We start from the raw sequence: 22,596 nt of genomic DNA on the forward strand, positions 1-22,596 counted from the left end.
CAACAACTAGATGGGTGGGAAGGCAATAGCAACAGCCGAAGTTTTAGCTGGTGAGGGGGCTTGTGGAGGCCAGGCCAGGCCATTTGTGGAGAAGCTACGAAATTAAGCCAATTCCTAAGTCAGGCACTCAGGGTCTGCTGCACAGGAACTGGTGCATTTTCATGGGTAACAAAGTTGTTTAATGGCTAGCAAGTACTTTTTTAACTCTTCATTATGGGAATTCTCCAACATATACATACAGAATAGTCTAAGAAGCCCTTATGTACCCACCAGTCAGCCTCAACAATGATCAGCGCTTCATCAAGTGGCTTTCATCGTTTTCCCAGGCCTAGCCTACATCTATGTAATTTATGGGATTAAGAACACAGAACACAACCATTCTGATCTTCATGATCACACAAAGTGTCTACACGTGCCATGTGAGGATCTGTTGATGGTGAAGTTGGACAGGTCAGTCCTGCTGCGGTGGCTTCCCTAACCCTGTGTACATCACCCCAGGCAGAGAGAAGCCCTTCATGAAAGGTGGAAAGAACTTTCCTTGCAAAAAAAACTGGCTCCCTAATCACACTCCTTCCAGCTGTTACCAGATTCAATAACTGCAACTCCTATCAGAATGAAGGGTAGGCAGCTCTTCCCTGGTGGGTAACAGGGACCCATCACATCCCCATAGCAGAGCCCAGTCTGAGGAGGACCCCAGGAAAGGGAAAGAGATGCCTTCCCTTCCCCAAGTAGAGGAAGCTCCACTGTTCTAAGTTATTCCATCAGCTCCAGGGCTAAGGTCCACATGAAAGAACACTGGTAACTTGAGCTTAACCCTGCCCCAGCACTCAAGGGAAGCACATTCCCAGGGGCAAGGAAGTTAGTCCACTTTTTCTGTGACGCACATTTCAAAGCCCATTTTGAACAGTTGTAAGGGAAGCCAGTACAGGAAAGTATACATGAAAATGTGCCAGGACTCCTCAGTGGAAATGTCAAGGGCTATTTTGACACTTACTGGTCCAGGTACAAAATGGGTTGCTTGGGACAATGTCCTAATGTGACATTATCTTGTGACCAAGCTCTGCATGTTGCTACTTTGTGCAGCTGCCTGCACTTAGCATTTCACAGAAGCTATGGGGCTCTTCCTGCAGAGGTCACCACCTTGAAAGCTGAGGCACCACTGTCAGCAATGTCAAAAGTAAATGCGTAATGAGTCTTTAGTTCATTCTGTGTGATTTCTTAATAAATGAACCTGCTACTGAACTGTGAAGCAGGCAAAAAACCACATGGACAACACACAGGGTACTTCTAGAAGGACAGGTCAGGTCCAACCACATGCAGAGTGAACAGCATCATTTTATTCTCCTTTGTGCTTAAAATAAAGATACAATAGAAGTTTTACAATTCAGTATGATTAGACGTGATTTATAATTTTAACAATTTCAAAAAAACCCCCAAACAACAGAAACAAAGAACTAGTACAAAGTTTAAAACTACCAGAGCAAGCCACCTTTCTGATCAAAGCATGTGCCACAGCTAAATGTCCTTAGAAAACTTTTTAAGTTTCCTCAGCTAAATTTTCTTAGAAAAGGTTTATGAAAAGCCTTTAATCTTAAATATTTGAACTATTTTTGTAACCACTAAATGCCTTCACCAACTCATTAATCAAATGTTTCCTAAATTCAGGAACCAATGACCAAGTGGCCTGAAACACATAAATCTTGATCATCTTCTTCCAGCTACAAAATACTAATATTTTAAGAAAACAAAATATTTTCTAAGCACAGAAGCTTTCTGAAAACTTCCATTATCTTTTCTGGCTCAGTACCTGACTGAAATGTTCAAATGTTCATATTGCACACACAAAAACATTTGAGCAGCATACAACATAAGTGTGAGAAGCTGATGAAAAATAAGATTGGAAAAACCCCCTAACCTGTGTTCCATTTACATGATTTAAATATATAGTTTTTCTATATCTTTAAGTAAAAAGGTAAACTTTAGAACAACACAGACATACAAATGTATTTAGAGTTTTACAAAATATATTCAACCCCTCAGACATGCACAATCTTTTAACTCTGGAGTTACCATACAAGGGAGCTAGTTTCTCCTCCATAATGAGAGCAGGAAGTCATGTGTACAAAGCCATTTATATGAAAAGAATAACAACCACATTCCTTTTCTTTGTCCTTGACAAATATTTATGGAATGCTGGAAATTATGGAAAAATAATTCCAATGTTACAAAGTCCAAAGAATTGGAATGAGAAAACTCCTAGCAGCGCATTATGCTACATGGAATGACAATCATCCTGGAGTAATTAGGGCAGCATCTTCTACCACTTTTAAAGGCTACTACAAGATGGGGTGGAAATGCCACAAATGCCACACCATCTCTGATCAAAGATTCAGAGACACAAGTGTTAACACCATTAAGAGTCCCAACCATCTCCCCACTAAAATACCAGGCAATGTGTAGCAGCTACCGTCCTAACAGGCTACTTTCTGCAACTGCTGACACAAGTAAGTTCATGTGGTTAGAGGCCAGAACGCTGGTCCCCTACAGAGCAGAAGTGCTCCCACACTCATCACTGGCTTTGGAGGGAAAAGACCACTAGCTGTATCTTCTATGAAACTTTTATTCACAGAATATAAAATAACAAAACCTACCTGCCAAGGCAATAATGCTATAGCGTGACTTTAAAACTTGTAACTAGCAGAGTAAAATTCTAACTCCTTTCTAAAAGAATTCTTATAACCCTTAGCATATGAAATACTGCTCTCAAAATACTTTCATTCAGATTTTAAGCACCTTGTTCCTCAGCCATGCAACCATTTCTCACTTCTCCCTCTCTTCCTAATTTGCTTTCTCCTTGGCTTTCCAAAGGAAATTATTCTAAAAAACATCAGATGCTTAGTATAGAATTTGGAAAGGGAGATAAGGTTGAGCAAGTCACATCATATGCTCTGGTTTGCTGCCAAAGTGTATTGCTGCTGTGTTTCTTAACAGGAAAGTGGATGAGAATTGTTTTAGGGCTGTGCTTGGCAGGGTGATAGTGAATCACTAATGGATGTGGGGAGAGACTATTCATGCTGGTTATGTGAGCCAAATGCATATGCACAATCATCCTAAGCCTTCTTTGGACATGCAACTATTTCTGTTCCACAACTGGTAGCTTTAACTCTCTCTTCTCTACCTACACTCTCGCCTTTACAATGTCTAGTAGGAATTGAAGTATACCAGGACATGTTCCACTCTCTTAAGTCACCTGGACAGCAGTGAAGCCACCACCAAGCCATCAATGTAGTATGTGTGCCTGGCACATCTGAAAAAGGCTGGCCCTGGTTCACTCACACCTAGGTACAAACAATTCTTAGACACAAAAGCCTTAGCAAGCATGGGGCAAGTGTGGCCACCAATGCACACCCCTTTACCAGGGCTATGTCAGAAGACGACCTGGTGCTGGTTCCTATGGCTCACAGAGCCAGGGTTTGGTGAGAGGCTGCTGCTTCTATGCTGGCCACTTGGAGCCTAGAATCCAAGCCTGCAGTATGTGCGGGTCACAGGACAAGCGGTGAGGCTTCCTGCCTTTGATAGTGTGAGCTACCTCGGGGCTCCTGCCAACAATACAACAACCAGTACTCCTTGAAAACTCCAACTTCCAGAACCTGAAGGAAATATAGCTATGGTCTTTTGATCATTTCTATCAAGATAGTTCTGTCTTCTGAGATAGCTGTTTTATGTTGAAAGTCAGTAAAGTGACCACTAAGAGTCAAACTCTTAGCTAGAAATGTTAACAGAAAGTCAGATCAAAGTGTATAGTCAAATAGGGAACAAGTGATACTGAAGCAAAGTTAAACTTCATGTAACTATTTTTATTTCAGTGGATGCCAAAGCATGGGTTGAGCTGCTTTTGAATAGTGAGAAATGGGAGTTGACCCCGATCATAGAAACCGTACAAACTGAAAGACAAATCAGCACCTTGCTGGATGACCCCTCACAGGGCTCCTAGATCCTTAAAGTGTGAACTTTGGCAGCTGAGAAGTCACAACTGCACACAAATCACACTATCATGCACCAACTAATGATGCGGCCTCATGAAACAAGATGTTAGAATGAATTCTTTATAGTCTCAGCACAAAAAAGATTAGAGTACCGTTTTAAGGTTTTGTTTGGTATAACTTTCTTCAAACAGTATTTCCTGAGGTTAACTTTCTTGGAAGAAATAGAATTAATGGGGTTCTCACATTAAGCCCTTCAATTTATCATCACTGAATTCTTGAGTTATTATGCTCAAATGGGTAATATAATTTGTGTTTAGAAAACACAAAGTGGAAAATTTGGAGATACTTAGATTATGTCTCTATGTTCATTTCAAATACCGTGGGAGCATTTACTTCTTAAACATTTTGTGAGGAATAAACCAAATATAATCAGAGCTCTCCTTTAATTCCCCAGCAATCTGGGGTAGATCATACTTGCAATGTACTTTCCAAGTATCCTTTGTTATTGAAAAGGCAGTCTGTTCCCTGTAAGTACTCTCTGAGAACGCTCATCCCAGGTCCCCTGGAAAAGCAAATGAGAGCTAAGCGTGGCAAACACACGAGGTCCAGCCGTGTACAAATCATCAGTAGATGGCACACACATGCATGCATGTGCCTAATATGAAACCAGATGTCCTTTCTCAGATGACAGGTGTCATGGTTGCAGTTTGCTTTTCTTGCCACTTACGTTGCTGAATATAAACTTAGATTTCTATTTAATCATCTTGCTTTTCTTTTATAAATACTTCTAGAAGGGGGTAGGGATTGATTATAGGAGGACTTTGATCAGGGAAGCAGGAGACTAGATGCTTTGAAAAGCTTTACGAAGACTAAGACTAAGAGAAAAGCTGTAGGTCTGCAAACAGCCAATAGAAAACTGTTTAAAAAAGAAACAGGCTGGGCGCAGTGGCTTATACCTGTAATCCTAGCACTTTGGGAGGCCGAGGCAGGCAGATCACTTGAAGCCAGGAGATCAGGACCAGCCTGGCCAACATGGGGAAACCGCATCTCTACTAAAAATACAAAAATTAGCTGGGTGTGGTGGCACATGCTGTAATCCCAGCTACTTGGGAGGTTGAGGCACAAGAATTGCTTGAACCTGGAAGATGGAGGTTGCAGTGAGCCGAGATCGTGCCACTGTACTCCAGCCTGGGCAATAGAGCCAGACCCGGTCTCAAAAAACGAAAAAAAAAAAAAAAAAAAAAAAAAAGAAAAAACCAGATAGTACAAACTCTGGATTAAAAAACAAGTGCTTGTGCTGGGTGTGGTGGCTCACACCTGTAATCCCAGCACTTTGGGAGGCCAAGGCGGGTGGATCACGAGATCAAGAGATCAAGACCATCCTGGTCAACATGGTGAAACCCCGTCTCTACTAAAAATACTAAAAATTAGCTGGGCGTGGTGGTGCGTGCCTGTAATCCCAGCTACTCAGGAGGCTGAGGCAGGAGAATTGCCTGAACCCAGGAGGCGGAGGTTGTGGTGAGCCGAGATCATGCCATTGCACTACAGCCTGGGTAACAAGAGTGAAACTCCATCTCAAAAAACAAAACAAAACAAAAACAAAAACAAAAACAAAAAAAACAAGTGCTTGTAAAAGACTGCAACATGACCGGGGTTGGAAAAATAAACACATAGGTCTTTGAAAGTACTGCCTTATAGACACATTCGTGTTAATCTGCTTCAGTATCATCGAACCATCATTCTGCTATTTCTCCACACACCCACCTGCACAGTTATAAAGAGAAGGAAAGCACAATGATACTCCTTGATACCTGAAAGCAATTTTTAAAGGATGTGGAAAGAACAAACTAAAAACATAAAACTCCCAATCCTCAGAACTACCACCCCTGACTTTCATGTTTCTGGGAAGAAGCAAATTAATGTTTTGTGGGTAGAAAGCAAAAAAATCATCATATAATTCCGCAAAATAATTAAGGTCCGACTGTATGACCCCTTCACTTTATAAGCACATTTTAAGGCCAATGTTAGAGAAAATGGTAATATAAATTAATTTTAGCAAGTATAAATTACAGTGACCATCTAGATATTCAAACACCAAAACAGAACAAAATTTACATAAGTAAAAACTCTTCTAAAGTAAACCAATGTACGGTATCAGAACTCAAAATTTATTAGAAGGTTCGTTGTATGTTTTAATCAGGCTCAGACTAAAATAAAAGTAGTCAATTGAAACTCCAACCTGGAAAGCCATCCCTGCTACGGCTGTGATTTCATCATTTCGGCATCCCAAAACATTCACATAGAGCAACCGTCCATGTAAACAGTTCGACATATGGTCCCCTGCTGTGAATCTGTGGCTGATAAACAACAGCCTGGGAGCAGCAGACAGACAGGGGACACTTAAACCTCAGAAAGCAACAGCAGCCTCTGGCACCTTGCTTAAGGCTTCCCATCCGGTGGCTCAGTGAGACTCTGGGAGGGGGAAGTAGTGAAAGTAGAAAGCCATGAAGACATAGCTGTCTTTGCACTGGAAAAAGCTCCTCCAACTGACTGGCCTGGATGGAGACAAGAAAACCGAAAGGAAAAATGTCTTAACTTTTGAGACAGTGAAAGACCAACATAATAAACTTTTAATTAAGAAAACTTTTTTTCTGAGACAGGGTCTTGCTCTGTTGCCCAGGCTGGAGTGCAGTGGAGTGGTCATGGCTCCCTGCAGCCTCAACATCCCGGGCTCAAGTGATCCTCCCACCTCAGCTTCCCAAGTAGCTGGGACCACAGGCACTTGTGACCACACCTGGCTAATTTGATTTTTTGTAGAGACAGGAGTCAGGGTCTCATTATGTTGCCCAGGGTGGTCTTAAACACCTTGGCTCAAGTGATCCTCCTGCCTCAGCCACCCAAAGTGTTGGGATCACAGGTGTGAGCCACAGTGCGCAGCCAATAAATGTTAATTCACTAGAACACACCAATATGTCAACAACAGCCAAAATATTTAAATTTTTAGTTTCAAAACAATCCCTTTCCATAGGAATGTATTAAGGAAAAATAGAGGATTTGTTAGTGTAGGAGCCTACCTGCCTAAGCATTCTGAAAGTATTCATCGAACTGTTTCTTTAATATCCTCAGTGCTAGCAACACTGGCTATATATCAGAATAATTAGAGAGCTTAAAAAGTCAAACTGCTTTGTGTTCCTTAAATACCAACTTGATAATCGGTAACCACCTAAACAGGGAAGAGTGGTTAGGTTGTTTTAGGGAAATGTGCTTTTATCATCTAAAATGAAGTTATGTTAAACAAAGATGTATAGAACTCTCTCTGCTCCAGGTCTATTGTGTTTTATAGAACATTATCTCAAAAGTTAATGTTAGGCCTGGCATGGTGGCTCACACCTGTAATCCCAGCACTTTGGGAAGCTGAGATGGGCAGTTAGCTTGAGTCCAGGAATTTGAGACAGCCTGGACAACATGGCAAAACCCTGTCTCTACAAAAAAATAGAAAAATTAGCCAGGCATGGTGGTGCATGCCTGTAGTCCTAGCTACTTGGGAGGCTGAGGGAGGAGGATCCTTGTGGAGGTGGCAGTAAGCCAAGATCATGGCATATTTTATTTTAGCCTGGGCAACAGAGTGAGACACTCTCAGAAGAAAAGGTGATGCTAAAGTGAAATTATTTAAGTTGACTAAAATACTCCCACTATTCTTGGAAAGGAGAATATAGAAGAGATTTGGCTTTAGAATTTAACTATCAGCAGCAGCATATAATGTATCTATAATATAGCATAGTTTTTCTATTAAAAAAATAAAAATTCAAAACTAAGTCAAATGCATATTGTTTGGAGATAAATGCTTATGTGCTAAATTCTGTTCCTTTGCAATACACTATGTATTCTGCGTTTGTTTTTGCAAATACAAGTCTGTAGAGTTTTCTGTCTCTCTCTAGGTATTCAGAAAACTGGAGATATAAGGACCCCTACACAAAGATTACCTAGTTCTGGGACTTTTGAATTGTGTTCAGAAATGGTTAACCTCTTTCAGAAGCTAGGGAAGTAGTAATGCCCTGTTTTTTACAACATATTTTATGACAAAGCAGATGGGGCAAAATGTAAATAACTGGTGAATCAGAGATAATTGAGAGTTTCTTGCACTGTTGCAATGCTCAAGTTCAAAATTACATCAAAATAAAAAGTTAAAAATAGAGAAAATGAAAAATTTTAGAACTGATGTGGAACAATATTCAAAATATTGTAAGTGAAAACAGGTGCAAAAGAGCTTGCTACCATTTATCTGACTTTGATATTAATACCAGCCTTATCAAATGAGTTGGGGAGTATTACCTTATTTAAAGATTTTGTGTAAAACTAGAATTATTTCTTCCTTAAACATTTGACAGAGTTCAAACTGGAGCCACCTTGGCAGCCTGGTTTAAATTAAAAACCTTACGGCAAGGCTTTTCATGTTAAATTTGATTTCTTTCTTTTTTGTAAGACACTTGCTCTGTCACCCAGGCTGAAGTGCAGTGGCGCTGTCATGGCTCACTGCAGCCTTAACTTCCTGGGTTCAAGCAATCCTCCCACTTCAGCCCTTCGAGTAGCTGGGACTACAGGCACGTACCACTATGCCTACTTTTTAAATTTTCTTGTAGAGATGGAGCCTCACTAAGTTGCTCAGGCTGGTCTTGAATGCCTAGACTCAAGCAATCCTCCCGCCTCAGTCTCCCAAAGTGCTGGGATTACACGTATGAGTCACCGCATCTGGCGCAATTTCTTTAATAGATAATAGGGGTATTCATATTTTCTTTTTGCAACTGTTATGGTAATGTAGGTCTTTATTCTTTGAGACAGAGTCTTGCTCTTTTGCCCAGACTGGAGTGCCATGGCATGATCTCGGCTCACTGCGACTTAGGCCTCATGGGTTCAAGTGATTCTCCTGCCTCAGCCTCCTAAGTAGCTGGGATTATAGGTGCATGCCACCATGCCCAGCTAATTTTTGTATTTTTAGTAGAAATGGGGCTTCACCATGTTGTTCAGGCTGATCTCGAACTCCTGACCTCATGATCCACCTGCCTCTGCCTCCCAGAGTGCTGGGATTACAGGCGTGAGTCACCCCGCCCGGCTGGTAATGAGTCTTTAAAAGAATTTGTGTATTTCATTTGCTAAATTTGTTAGCATAAAGTTGTTCAAATATTCCCTTATTTTCTGTTCAATTTCTGTAGGAGCTACACTAATCATCCCTCTTTCATCCTTAATATTGGTAATTGGTATCTTCTTATCTGTACCAGTCTATATAAATAATTTATAAATATTGTTGATCTTTTCAAAAAACCAACTGTTGGCTTCACTTTCTTTATTGTGTAATACTATCTTAGAGGACAGCAGCTCCTAATACTTAACTTTTATTATGAGTCTCTGCCATTTATAAAGAACTGTAGACAGCACAGAAAATGGGGTAAGAAAACTCTGGCGAAGCTTGAATTTTGGTAACAAAACAGTGACTTCATAAAAAAATTTTCTCACTCTCTATTAGATGTAATGGAGTTTGACTTTTTATGGTATTATTTGGAATTTTTCAAATGAATAAGACAAAAATTTAAAAACTCTCTTTATTATTATGTAACACAGATCTTTACAACTTTATGTTTTTTATCAATTACATATTGAAGATGGAAAATGGACGTAGAAAACAAATTGTGATTCCAATTTGTTCCTGGCTAAAGGCATGTCTTACCAACAGCTTTTCCTGTTTGTACAACATTCCGGCTAGTTGTGACCATGACGTTTCCAATTTTTTTGCCACGTTCACTATTCTGAACAGAACTGAGTAAAAGACAAAATAAGTGTTAAATACAATTTATTTTTATTTTATTTTTTGAGACGGAGTCTTCCTCTGTCACCCAGGCTGCAGTGCAGTGGTGCGATCTCAGCTCACCACAACCCCTGCCTTCTGAGTTCAAGAGATTCTCCTGCCTCAGCCTCCTGAGTAGCTGGGATTACAGGCGTGTGCCACCACGCCTGGCTATTTTGTGTATTTTTAGTAGAGACGGGGTTTCACCATGTTAGTCAGGCTGGTCTCAAACTCCTGACCTCGTGATCCACCCGCCTGGGCCTCCCAAAGTGCCGGAATTACAGGCGTGAGCCACCATGCCCAGCCTAAGTACATTTTAAAAAATCTCACACATGTACACAGACACACGTAGACACACACACACAATAATCACTCTGTAACCATCCCAAATTAGAATTACTGAGAAAAAGCTAAATTATTATTTGTTTTGAATTAATTTATTAACCTTTTAAGCATGTGCATTTTCAGAATAAATATAAAAAAAGAACATACAGATGAACCCAAAAGTGGTGGGCACATAAGGATGTATGTATGGCTAAATCTCTGACAGCGATGGTTTGCTAAAAGCACTTTACCAAAATAAAAGTGATAAATTCTGTTATTAGTTCACACCATCCTCTGTGGAATAGTGGTGTTTTCACTTTGAAACATACACACTGCTGAGCTAAAGAATGTTATGCACATATTTGGTTACTATTTGAAGCATAAGTCTATCAAGTAAACAGTTCCCACTTAGCAATGAAACATATGGCATAAATTCAAACTTAAGAATTTTCCCAGTATTTTCTCTAAGTACTTACTGTGAGAATCTTAACTTCATGTCTGAAACTGAGTATTGGCCTTGAAATGGATGGCTGTAAAAAAAAAGTTTGAGTTTAAACTATGAGTATTTTACCAAAAAGGCTGCAAAAAAGGATTATCACAAGAAAATATTAGTAAGCTTCTCATGGATGACATAGCTGGGTGTAGTGCTGAATTTGTTATCAGGAAACTTGGCTTTGATCACAGCTCTCCACTTACATTGATGATATCCAGAAGAGATGACTTAACCCCTCCGAGCTTTAGTTTCCTGACTTGTAAAACAGGTGTGGGGGTGTGTGTGTGTACGTATGTGCGTGTGTGCGTCCGTGCGTGCCGGGGACGGGTAGCCTCTCTTAGTGCTATCCTGATATTTTAATTTATTTAGTCTGTCTAGGGTGGGACTCAAGAATTTTTTACAAGCTCCCAGGACAGTCAAAATGAGTCACTGGTTTAGGCCATGGTCATACATCATATACCTTGATCCTGTCCATTTTGTAAATGTGTGCTATTGGCTATGCAAAGATTTGTGGATGGATAAGCAAAATCTCTACGGTCTTTCAGAAAAGCAACTCAAAAAGCAGTCTTAAAAAAACAGCATTATCTTTACTTTTGTAAGAAAGTACATTATTCTGACTTCCCTATTTCCGTTATATTAAAAGAAAAAAAGTGTATTAAAAAAATCAGGCATTCTGGAATTATACAGTCAGTAGGAAAAAAAAATCAGGCAATTTAACCACATAAAATGGGGAGTCAGTAAATATCCAGTTTTTATCTCAGCGGTCCCTCTGTCAAGGTCTAACAAAGAAAGTCACCCTAGTAAAATCTATAGCTACTTACAAAATACAATTAATGGTTCTTCAAGTGACAACAAACTACTCTTCATGGGCCGAAGTAAGGATATGTAACACTTCTTATCACTAGATTCCTGAATCACAGGACTGAAAATATTGACACATCATTTGATCATTCTCTATGTTCCCGGAATGGCTATATTTAAGGGATGAAATATGCCTGCTACTTGTCAAGTCAGAATGCTGCCTTCCCTAATCTTCAGGAGTTAAAGAAAGGGTTTCATACCTCTCAAAAGTTATAATTAGTTTGAAATATCTCTAAATGGCACCCTCTGATAACAACAGAAGTCTAGCATTTCCTATTTTATTTTTCTGAGACAGAGTGTCACTGTTATTCGGGCTGGAGTGCAGCAGTGCGATCTCTGCTCACTGCAACCTGCCTCCCAGGTTCAAGTGATTCTCCTGGCTCAGCCTCCCAAGTAGCTGGGATTATAGGCATTCACCACCATACCCAGCTAATTTTTTGAATTTTTAGTAGAGACGGGGTTTCACCATATTGCCCAGGCTGGTCTTGAACTTCTGAGCTCAGGTGATCTGCCCGACTCAGCCTCCCAAAGGGCTAGAATTACAGGTATGAGCCACCAGGCATGACCACATTTCTTGTTTTTAATTTGGTCAAAATGTTGGAAATCTGCTATTGAAGGAAACTAGACTATTTCCCCCAAAATCTACTTCTTTGACATATTTCAAGATGGCTATTCAGAAGGGCTGGTAAGGCAAGAATGACTGAAAAGCTGTCATTTTGGGGATATGCATCTGTAGAGAAAATCTGCATTAATGCAGCCCGGTTTGCTCTGAGGCCCTCCAAAATGTCTGACACATTTAAAGGTCTGAAAGAAACATTTACCATCACTTCTTTCTGAAGACTGCTACTCGTGAAGTTTTATCTATATAACAAGACCCACTTTGCTAGCCAGGCCTCCTTTCTCCTCCTTCCTGCAACCTGACTTACCACCCTAAACTGTTTTTGGCTATGCTGTGAGCCCCCAATTCTTTCTGTAATCTAAAGAAGGCATATATATAAACCAGTGTACCCCGTTGGTGGGTTGGGTACACGAGCTTGGGTACATAATCCAATCACCCTGTAGCTCTCCCTCATGCACATTAATATATTTGCATGCCATTTCTCCCTTTAATCTGCCTTTTGTCAGCTGACTTTTCAGGGAACCTTCAGAGGATGAAAGGGAAGTTCTCCCTTGGTCTGTACTACGGTAACTGCATAATTTCCCTACCTATATATTTCAGTTCACAAGTCTTTCCTTCAGCCTTCTTTCCATCTAAATAGCCTCAATTTCTTTACATGTTATTCTAAGCACTATTTCATAATCCTTTAAAAACTCCTTTCAGCTAAGGCTCTTTTGGACCTGCACTAACATCTATAGAGCTGGTTCAAGCTAAAAGCACCAGATGTAGTGACAGATAAAGATCTGACCAGGCCTCCCAGCACAGAGCCCAGGGAGGAGACTGGGATGGCTCTGTGTGTTGACTGCCTGGACGGAGGGTCAACGCAGGCCCTGCCTTCCCAGCACTACCCTGTGAGTGCCACCCTGCTAAGCAGCTCCACATCTGTTTCCCTTCAGCACGTTGAGAATACAGGCTTTGTAGTCAGTCAGGGAGAACACTTTGAACTCAGCCCTTTCATTTAATACTATTAAAATGATTTTGCCTTTTATTTCTGTGTTTATACTATATTGAAATGGTAATATAGGTTTCTGGTATATCCAAGTATGATGATTAAATTCACCAAAATTGGTGTTGAACCTAGTCATTTTTACTTTAAAAGATGGGGTCTCATTATGTTGCCTAGGCTGGCCTTGAAACTGTGGGTTCAAGTAATCCTCCCATCTCAGTCTCCCAAGTTGCTGAGACTATAGGCACACACCACTGTGCCCAGCTCCTTAGTTATTTTTCTTTTTTTTTTTTGATACGGAGTTTTTGCTCTTGTTACCCAGGCTGGAGTGCAATGGCGCGATCTCGGCTCACCGCAACCTCCGCCTCCTGGGCTCAGGCAATTCTCCTGCCTCAGCCTCCTGAGTAGCTGGGATTACAGGCATGCGCCACCATGCCCAGCTAATTTTTTTTTTTTGTATTTTTAGTAGAGACGGGGTTTCACCATGTTGACCAGGATGGTCTCGATCTCTCGACCTCGTGATCCACCCGCCTCGGCCTCCCAAAGTGCTGGGATTACAGGCTTGAGCCACCGCGCCTGGCTTAGTTATTTTTCATGATGTATAATATAAAGCTTAACAGACATGTTATCCAAAACCCTCTGTACCAACTTACGCAGATGCTTCCCCAAGTTGTTATGGCTTAAACATCTGGATTGTGTGTGTGCACGCATGCGTGCACAGCAGAGTATCTTTTCTAGCACCACTTAAATCACATTAGAAAAGTTAACTATAGCCCCAAAATACAGTAGTCAGTATAAAGTTGACTTTTATTCTTTACAAAGAAGTTTAAAATACAAATGAAAATGGTGTATGCTTGTATCAATGTAAAAAACACATCATTTTTATCTTTTAATTTAGAAAACAAGTTCCCATATACATTATATCAACTGATCTCCTTTGATGCTGCTCTGCTGCATTCACACACACGTTATTTTGTAATGGCTTCAACCAATAGCCTTTTATGCCTATGTGGGATAAAGCTTTCATCACCAACATTCAGTATTGTAGCAGGTATTAAGTTTTGTTGAATTTTAAAGTCTGATGTGGAAACTAGGTCTGACCATACATTCAGGAGTCCAGATATTAACTTTTTTTTTTTTTTTTGAGACAGAGTCTCCCTCTTGTTGTCCAGACTGGAATGCAGTGGTGGTGCAATCTCATCTCATTGCAACCTCCACCTCCCAAGTTCAAGTGATTCTCCCGCCTCAGCCTCCTGAATAGCTGGGATAACAGGTGCCCACTACCATGTCTGGCCAATTTTTTTTTTTTGTATTTTTAGTAGAGATGGGGTTTCAGGCTGGTCTCAAACTCCCGACCTCAGGTGATCCGCCTACCTTAGCCTCCCAAAGTGCTAGGATTATGGGCCCCAGATATTAACTTTAATTGGTTTTGCATGTCATATTCTAAAATAGCCTCCCAGTTTTAAACTAGTGGTATTTCCTTCTAGGCTTCTATCTTGTTTAACCATTCTGTTAAAGAAGAATCACTGTGTACTGAGCATCACCAAGTGCCAGGGACTTCCTCTCTGAATCACATTGAGAGCAAGGGAAATGTTAGTGCTTCCCATAATGCTCATGCTTTTTGTATATGGATTCTGAATACGGAAGCAGTTTCTAAGCTGTATCTCTGTATTTGGGAACCTTTTTATGACCTACTTAAGGGGATTCTTGAAAATATTCACAATATCAAAGTTAAAATAGAATTTTCTTTGTATTGAGCACTCGTAAACCAACCATTTATGTACTATCAATCTTCAGAGGATGCGCTTACTTTGGATTTATTTCTGCAAGTGCAGGATGCTTGTTGCTGTTCCACACCCTGTAGTTGTGAGTATTCTTCCATGCCGTAATAAAGGTTGTCCCATAGTCCGATAATATCTTTTCATTATCTGTCAAGTAAATAATTGAAAGAAGTTAAGCTCGGCTGTAGCCATTCAGGGATGTGAACATTAACAACCAAAAAGGGTAAAGGATGGCTTTATCCCCCGCCCTCCCGTATTTGGGGGAGATAGCCTCCAGGTGTCAGGAAACTTGGGTCTAGCTCCAGAAATCCTGTTAAGAAGCTATGTGGCCTTTGGCAAGTCACTTAATCACTCAGAACGTCATTTTCTTAAATAGGAGGGTTGAGCCAGATATTATCCAAGGTTCCTTACAACTCCAAAATATTTTCATGTGGCCAGGCGTGGTGGCTCAAGCCTGTAATCCCAGCACTTTGGGAGGCCGAGGCGGGTGGACCACGAGGTCGAGAGATCGAGACCATCCTGGTCAACATGGTGAAACCCCGTCTCTACTAAAAATACAAAAAACTAGCTAGGCGTGGTGGCGCATGCCTGTAATCCCAGCTACTCAGGAGGCTGAGGCAGGAGAATTGCCTGAGCCCAGGAGGCGGAGGTTGCGGTGAGCCGAGATCGCGCCATTGCACTCCAGCCTGGGTAACAAGAGCGAAACTCCGTCTCAAAAACATATATATATATATATTTTCATGTTCTCTTTACCATTATGAGGATAGCATTATTAGTTAAACAAAAACTGTATGCCTGACAGTGAATAAACATACTGATTTATACGTATGGCATAGGCAATTGGGATATCTTTCTATTTTTATGAATGCCATCCCCCCTCCCCCCAAAAATTAAGAATGAATACACAATGTAGTTCTTTCAATCATGATTTTCTCTTTGGATTTCGTGTCATGATTTGGCATTTCATTCTTGAATTTCCCAGCATTTCACTGTCAAAAATACTTCAAAAAAGCCGGGCGTAGTGGCTCTTACCTGTAATCCCAGCACTTTGGGTAAGCGGGCAGATTACCAGAGGTCAGGAGTTTGAGACCAGCCTGGCCAACATGGTGAAACCCCATCTCTACTAAAAATACAAAAATTAGCTGGGAAGTGGTGGCATATGCCTATAGTCTCAGCTACTCAGGAGGCTGAGGCAAGAGAATTGCTTGAACCCGGGAGGTGGAGGTTGCAATGAACTGAGATCATGCCACTGTACACTAGCCTGGGTGACGAGAGACTCCATCTCAAAAAATATATATGCTAAAAACTGATAAAGTTGTCAGCTTTATCAATACTATGGGAAAGCATGCCTGTTTCCCCAACTTGGAAGACCAGAAATGGTTTGGAGAACTGATACAAATGGCTATTACTTCATATATTAATTGCATGTTGTTTGCATTGAAGGTAGAATACAAAGTACCTTTTGTTGGTAGAAAGGAATTGAATGAGATACACAGTTCCACACACAGCATAAAGAACTTGTTCCTCAAGCAGTTCATTGGGCTGAATTTCCTCTTTTGACCTTGTTACTTGTTAAGAGCATGGGCCTAAGCCAAAATGTCTGGGATCAGAGCCTGCCTCGGCCTCTTATCAGATGGATGAGCAAGCTATTTAACCTTTGTGGGCTTCATTTTCTCTTCTGTAGAAGGCGATGACAAGGTACCTACCTCCAGGATTGTGAGGATGAAATGAATGATTAGATGCAAAGTGCTCAAAACACTGGTCCCTGCACATATTTAATGTTCCAAAAAAAAAAAAAAAAGTTAAGCTACTATTTTCAGTGCTTACAGTCTCCTGGGCAAATTTTTTTTTAAAAAGCAAATTAATTACTCAAGCTACATGATGGTGGAGACAAAGTTTTCTTTCTAGATTACTGAGTGCTTTGGGATTAAAGGATTTAATTTTGGTGTCTCAGCTGCTACATCTGTGGTGGTGGCAAACATTTAAAAATAACCCATTAACAAATGAGGACTTGTTCCTTAACCATGTTTTACAAATTAAAAACACTCCTGAAACCCGATTTAAAACTACTTATGTGCAATGTGAATAACTAACCTGGCAACATGTGGTGGTGGTGGTTGGTGTTGATTTAAAAAAATCTATTGACACAACAATGTGAATGTATCTAATACCACTGCGGAATGGTACATTTAAAAATGGTAAAAATGGTAAATTTTATGCTATATGTATTTCATCAGCATTTAAAAAATGGTTACAGTTAACTGATGGAAAAAACACAAGCTCAACACGTTTTTAGCAACTGTAATGAGTATCTGCCAAATGTCCAAGGTGAAAAGCTCAATGCAGAGCTCCATTTTCACTATACATTTTTTTCCCAAGAGGAATGAGACAGTTTTAATGTAGGAGTAAGCCCATGTTTACCTGTCCCATTTTAACCATTTAATAGGAATAATATTTCTTAGAATGGGTGATAAATTTGAAAATTTAATAATTTACAACATGATTTTCATCGATTTCTGTTTTTCATATTCTTCTTTCTCCCTTTATGCATGTTAAAAACATGTAGGCAATATTCATAAACAGCTGCCAAATACTGATATATCTTTCCACAGAAAGGAATACGAAGCAGCCATGTAAAAAGTGATGATATATATTCATGTTATGTTGATATGTGTTGGTTCTATTATAAAGTAATCAAAGGTTTCAGAAAACACGTATAAAGGGATCCATTTTTGCAAAAGGACCACCAAAAGTACCAATAAACCGAAATCCAAAATCCATGCATAGGAAGATCTGGAAGGCTATAAGGTACTCAAGATTTTAAAAGTGGCTCTGTATGAGGGAATAAGTGGTAATTTTTCTATAAGGAATATGTATTTATTGTGCAATCCAAAACCTCATAGATGTTACAAAATGAAAAACTATAATAAAACAGGTAGCTGTGTGCTCCACAGGGTTTCTTACCTAACTGCAGTGTGGCAGCCAGCAGGGCATGAATGTAGACCGCAAACTGGGCCCGGATCCATTCGTCACCTCCCTCCCAGCCCGTGCCATCTAGGAAGACGTCATCCCGATTCTCAGTCACGTGCCTCACTAGGTAATCTGCGAACCTTAGGTCTGCAGTGGTTGGGTTAAGCAGCTTCCTGAGTTCTGGATCATGAATCTGGATCAGAGCTTCTTCTACCTAGAGGGTATCCAGGTACAAGTCAGAGTCTGGGCATTCACGCAGACATCCATGCCACACTTTACAGAGTAACTACAGGGAAGGTGGAGCTGGAAATAAAAAATATGAATAATAGCATTCTCAAAAGGTGAGTCTAAGAAAGAGGTTTGTACACTGAAGTTTTCTATTTATAAAATGCTCATTTTCTGTTTTTAGAAAATATACACTTAGAGAATTTTACATTATAAAAGTAATTCATGTAGATTGCAAATATTTAGGAAAATATAGAAATATATGTAAAAATCACCTTTATTTCACTAGCAGAAATGAACACATTTAACAAGTATAATTCCTTAAATACTTTTTCTTTTGCATGCAGATACTTTAGAATATTCTTACTATGTAATATTTGACATACTAAGAACTGCATTTAACTTACAGGTTAGTTTTGAAGTATAATAATAAATGAAATTCCTATGAACCCACCAACCCACTACAGAACTAGAATGTAACCAAAAATGTTGAAGCAGCTCTGATCCTTCCATCTATATCCTCCTGTCTTAGAAAATGTATATATTTTCTTCTTCAAATTTGGAATTGTAATAAATGTATCTTTGAATCCTGGACTTTTCATTCTATTATAACAATTTGCCCAAGAAATATATTTCCATACTTTGTCAGAAACTACAAAAGCCTTTTTTTGTTTTTGAGAGAGTCTCACTCTATTGCCCAGGCTGGAGTGCAGTGGTGCAATCTTGGCTCACTGCAACCTCTGCAGCCTGGATTCAGGTGATTCTCCTGCCTCTCAGCCTCCGAAGTACCTGGGATTACAAGTGTGTGCCACCATTCCTGGCTAATTACTGTATATTTAGTAGAGAGAGGGTTTCACCATCTTGGCCAGGCTGGTCTTGAACTCCTGACCTCGTTATCCACCCATCTCAGCCTCCCAAAGTGCTGGGATTACAGGCATGAGCCATCACACCTGGCCTTTTGTTTTTTTTTTGGGGAGACAAGGTCTTACTCTGTCACCCAGGCTGGAGTCCAATGGTGTAATCTTGGCTCACTGCAACCTCTACCTCCCAGGTACAAGTAACTCTCCTGTCTCAGCCTCCTGAGTTGCTGGGTCTACAGACACGCACCACCACGCCCAGCTAATTTTTTTTGTATTTTTAGTAGACATGGGGTTTCATCATGTTGGCCAGGCTGATCTTGAATTCCTGACCTCAGGTGATCCATCCACCTCAGCATCCGAATGTGCTGGGATTACATGCGTGAGCCACTGCACCAGGCCTCATAAAATTTTTCTCAAAAATTATTTTAGGCTGGGTGCAGTGGCTCACGCCTGTAATCCCAGCACTTGAGGAAGCCAAGGCAGGTGGATCATCTGAGGTCAGGAGTTCGAGACCAGCCTGGCCAATATGGTAAAATCCCACCTCTACAAAAATTGAAAAAATTAGCTGGGCATGGTAGCAAGCACTTGTAATCCCAGCTACTCAGGAGGCTGAGGCAGGAGAATCACTTTAAGCCGGGAAGTGGAGGTTGCAGTGAGCCAAGACCATGCCATTCTACTCTAGCCTGGGCAACAAGAGAGAAACTCTGTCTCAAAAAAGAAAGAAAGATTATTTCAATTGTAAAATAACAATTTAAATTTCTTACATATTGATGTCAGATACTTATGCATAGCTTCCTTCTTGGTATCAAGAGCATTCTAAACAGGCTAGAAGGATTAAAATTACTTTAACAACAAACACATTTTTAAAATCGTGACGTACTGGTAGGCCCAGTTGCCCAGATTGGTATTCTGGTTTACCCATTTACTGGGTGTTTGATATTGTACAAATCACTTAATCTCTCTGTTCCTCAGCTTCTGCAGTGTAAAATGTGGACAGTATAGTGCTATTGACTGGGTTGTTAGGAGAATTAGACCAGTTAATACACATAAAATACCTACAATACATGACATGCAGTATACAATTATCATTTCTAGTATTGTTACTATACATTCATAATTGTAGTTAAGAAAGGAAAACTGGGATGAGCAGGGCCAAATACACACACTCACACATAAACGTACTTCCACAATGGCATCACTGAGGTGTTTCTGTTGTCGAAAAAGGATGTTAGTAGCTCCAGCAACAAATCCCCTAACGGTGACATCGGAGAGAAGATGATGCTGCTGCAATGCCATGTAAGGCAAACACAGATATCCCTATGAATTAGAAGAGTAATAGAAAATATCAGAAAAGTAAAAGGTTACCTTTCTCTTTAAACTTGAGAGGTAACAGTAGGAAAAGAAACTCCCATTCTTTCTGCCCTGTAAGTCAGCTAATCTTGTACTCAATAAAATAATAATCCAGGGGAACTTCAAGTTTTGACTGTAGTAAATCCAGTTAATGATTAGCCAATTGTCTCCATGAATGGTCAAATATTGCCAAGGTGGTTTAATATGAAGGCTGTCTTTCTTGATCGCTTTGTTCTTATTTAATTTAAAAGCCTCTACAGAAACTAATGAATGGAAACTTTTCATTTAGGAGATAAAGCATTGCACCTGTTAATAAGTACATTGTTTAGTACAAGGCTGTTAAAAATTTAAAATACATGCATCTGTACATAAACACTCCAAAGTAGTATGAGAATAGGAAAGCATTTGTTACACTGTCCTATGTTAAAAATCATGCACAAAGATTTCAAAATATTTGCTACTGAATATTTAAAACAAAAATGACACTGGTAGTATTTGTGTATTTAATTAATTTCCATTTGAATTTTATTTGAAAACAGCATTTGCTCCACCTTCTCGAGATGGTCTTGCTCTGTGACCAGACTGGAGTGCAGTGGCATGATCTCAGCTCACTGCAACCTCCAACTAACTGGTTCAAGCTATTTTCCCACCTCAGCCTACTGAGCAGCTAGGACAGCAGGCACAAGCCACCACGCCCAGCTAATTTTTGTATATTTTTTTTAAGTAAAGACAGTTTCACCATGTTGGCCAGGATGGTCTCAATTTCCTGACCTCATGATCCACCTGCCTCGGCCTCCCAAAGTGCTGGGATTACAGGCATGAGCCACTGCACCCAGCCCACAAATTGATATTCTTTGTTGCAACTAGGGGAGCACTCTGTGTAGCTAACAGGTGGTTGTTAAACACTGAATATGAAAAGGAAGACTTTCAAAAGTTGGAATACATGCCTAGTAATTTGGTTATATTCTTCCTCTTGAAAATGTCTTTTCTTGCCGGGCGCGGTGGCTCACACCTGTAATCCCAGCACTTTGGGAGGCCGAGGCGGGTGGATCACGAGGTCAGGAGATCGAGGCCATTCTGGTCAATATGGTGAAACCCCGTCTCTACTAAAAATACAAAACATTAGCTAGGCATGGTGGCACGTGCCTGTAATCCCAGCTACTCGGGAGGCTGAGGCAGGAGAATTGCCTGAACCCAGGAGGCGGAGGTTGCGGTGAGCCGAGATCGCGCCATTGCACTCCAGCCTGGGCAACAAGAGCAAAACTCCGTCTCAAAAAAAAAAAAAAAAAAGAAAATGTCTTTTCTTGCTTGATCACACCCTAACTAGCAGCAGTAGCAGCAAAAATAAATCCATGTCTTTGCATCAGAGATGCTCAGTATAAAGCTTCTCAACTCGGGCTCCTCATTCAGAATCAGTATTATATTTCACAATAACAACAAAACTAAAAAGTATGTTTTAAAAAAAACAAGGTCAAAGCTTTTAAAAAATATTTTTAAATCCTTTAAAAATGTATAAATATACATGCCTTTTGGCCCAGCATTCTACTTGTAATTTATCCTACAGTATCCTAGAAATATATCATGTATGATATTTATGAAAATAAATGTAATACCAAAAGACTAGAATCCAAACTGTTCATGAATAGGGGACTAAATAAATGTTCATCCATACATTGAACCCTGTAGCCATAAAAAATGATGTTCATCTCCAGATAATATTATGGGCTTCGTGTGGTGGCTCATCCCTGTAATCCTAGCACTTTGGGAGGCCGGGGCAGGAGGATCACTTGAGGTCAGGAGTTCGAGACCAGCCTGGCCAACATGCTGAAACCCTGTCTCTACTAAAACTTCAAAAATTGTCCAGGCATGGTGGTGGGCACATGTAATCCCAGCAACTCAGGAGGCTGAGGCAGGAGAATCGCTTGAACTCAGGAGGTGAAGGTTGCAGTGAGCCAAGATCACACTGTCGTACTCCAGCCTTAAAAAAAAAAATAAAAATGTTATGTAAAAAGAATCAGAGGGCTGGGCATGATGACTCACATCTGTAATCCCAGCACTTTGGGAGGCTAAAGTGGCAGGACTGCTTGAGCCCAGGAGTTCAAGATGGGCCCAGGCAGCACAGTAAGACATTGTCTCTAGAAACAAAATTAAAAAGGTTAGGAGTGGCAGCTCATGCCTGTAATCCTGGCACTTTGGGAGGCCAAAGAGGGCAGATTACCTGAGGTCAGGAGTTCGAGACTAGCCTGGCCAATATGGTGAAACTGTGTCTCTATTAAAAAATATAAAAATGAGCTGGGCATGAT

General features: G+C 40.4%; 1 protein-coding gene across 7 annotated transcripts in view; it reads right to left on the reverse strand.

Annotated features, from left to right (window-relative positions):
• Positions 1–1,317: 1,317 nt before the first annotated feature.
• AVL9 (AVL9 cell migration associated) overlaps positions 1,318–22,596 on the reverse strand; it is a 77,646-nt gene continuing 56,367 nt past the window's right edge. For 2 of the 7 annotated variants that reach the window (XM_003930723.4, XM_074379855.1), the window contains exons 11-16: positions 20,126–20,260; positions 17,853–18,072; positions 14,918–15,035; positions 10,626–10,679; positions 9,709–9,797; positions 1,318–6,541 (exon numbers count right to left, since the gene is read on the reverse strand). In XM_003930723.4, the coding sequence (XP_003930772.1) occupies positions 6,426–6,541; positions 9,709–9,797; positions 10,626–10,679; positions 14,918–15,035; positions 17,853–18,072; positions 20,126–20,260 (732 nt within the window). In that variant the 3' untranslated portion in view covers positions 1,318–6,425. Of the gene's footprint in view, positions 6,542–9,708; positions 9,798–10,625; positions 10,680–14,917; positions 15,036–17,852; positions 18,162–20,113; positions 20,261–22,596 lie in introns of those variants that run through there. The other 5 variants (XM_010341290.3, XM_074379854.1, XM_074379856.1 and 2 more) reach the window with 4 other exon arrangements.

This window comes from Saimiri boliviensis, chromosome 10 (genome assembly GCF_048565385.1).
Source record: "Saimiri boliviensis isolate mSaiBol1 chromosome 10, mSaiBol1.pri, whole genome shotgun sequence".
Taxonomy (NCBI): domain Eukaryota; kingdom Metazoa; phylum Chordata; class Mammalia; order Primates; family Cebidae; genus Saimiri; species Saimiri boliviensis.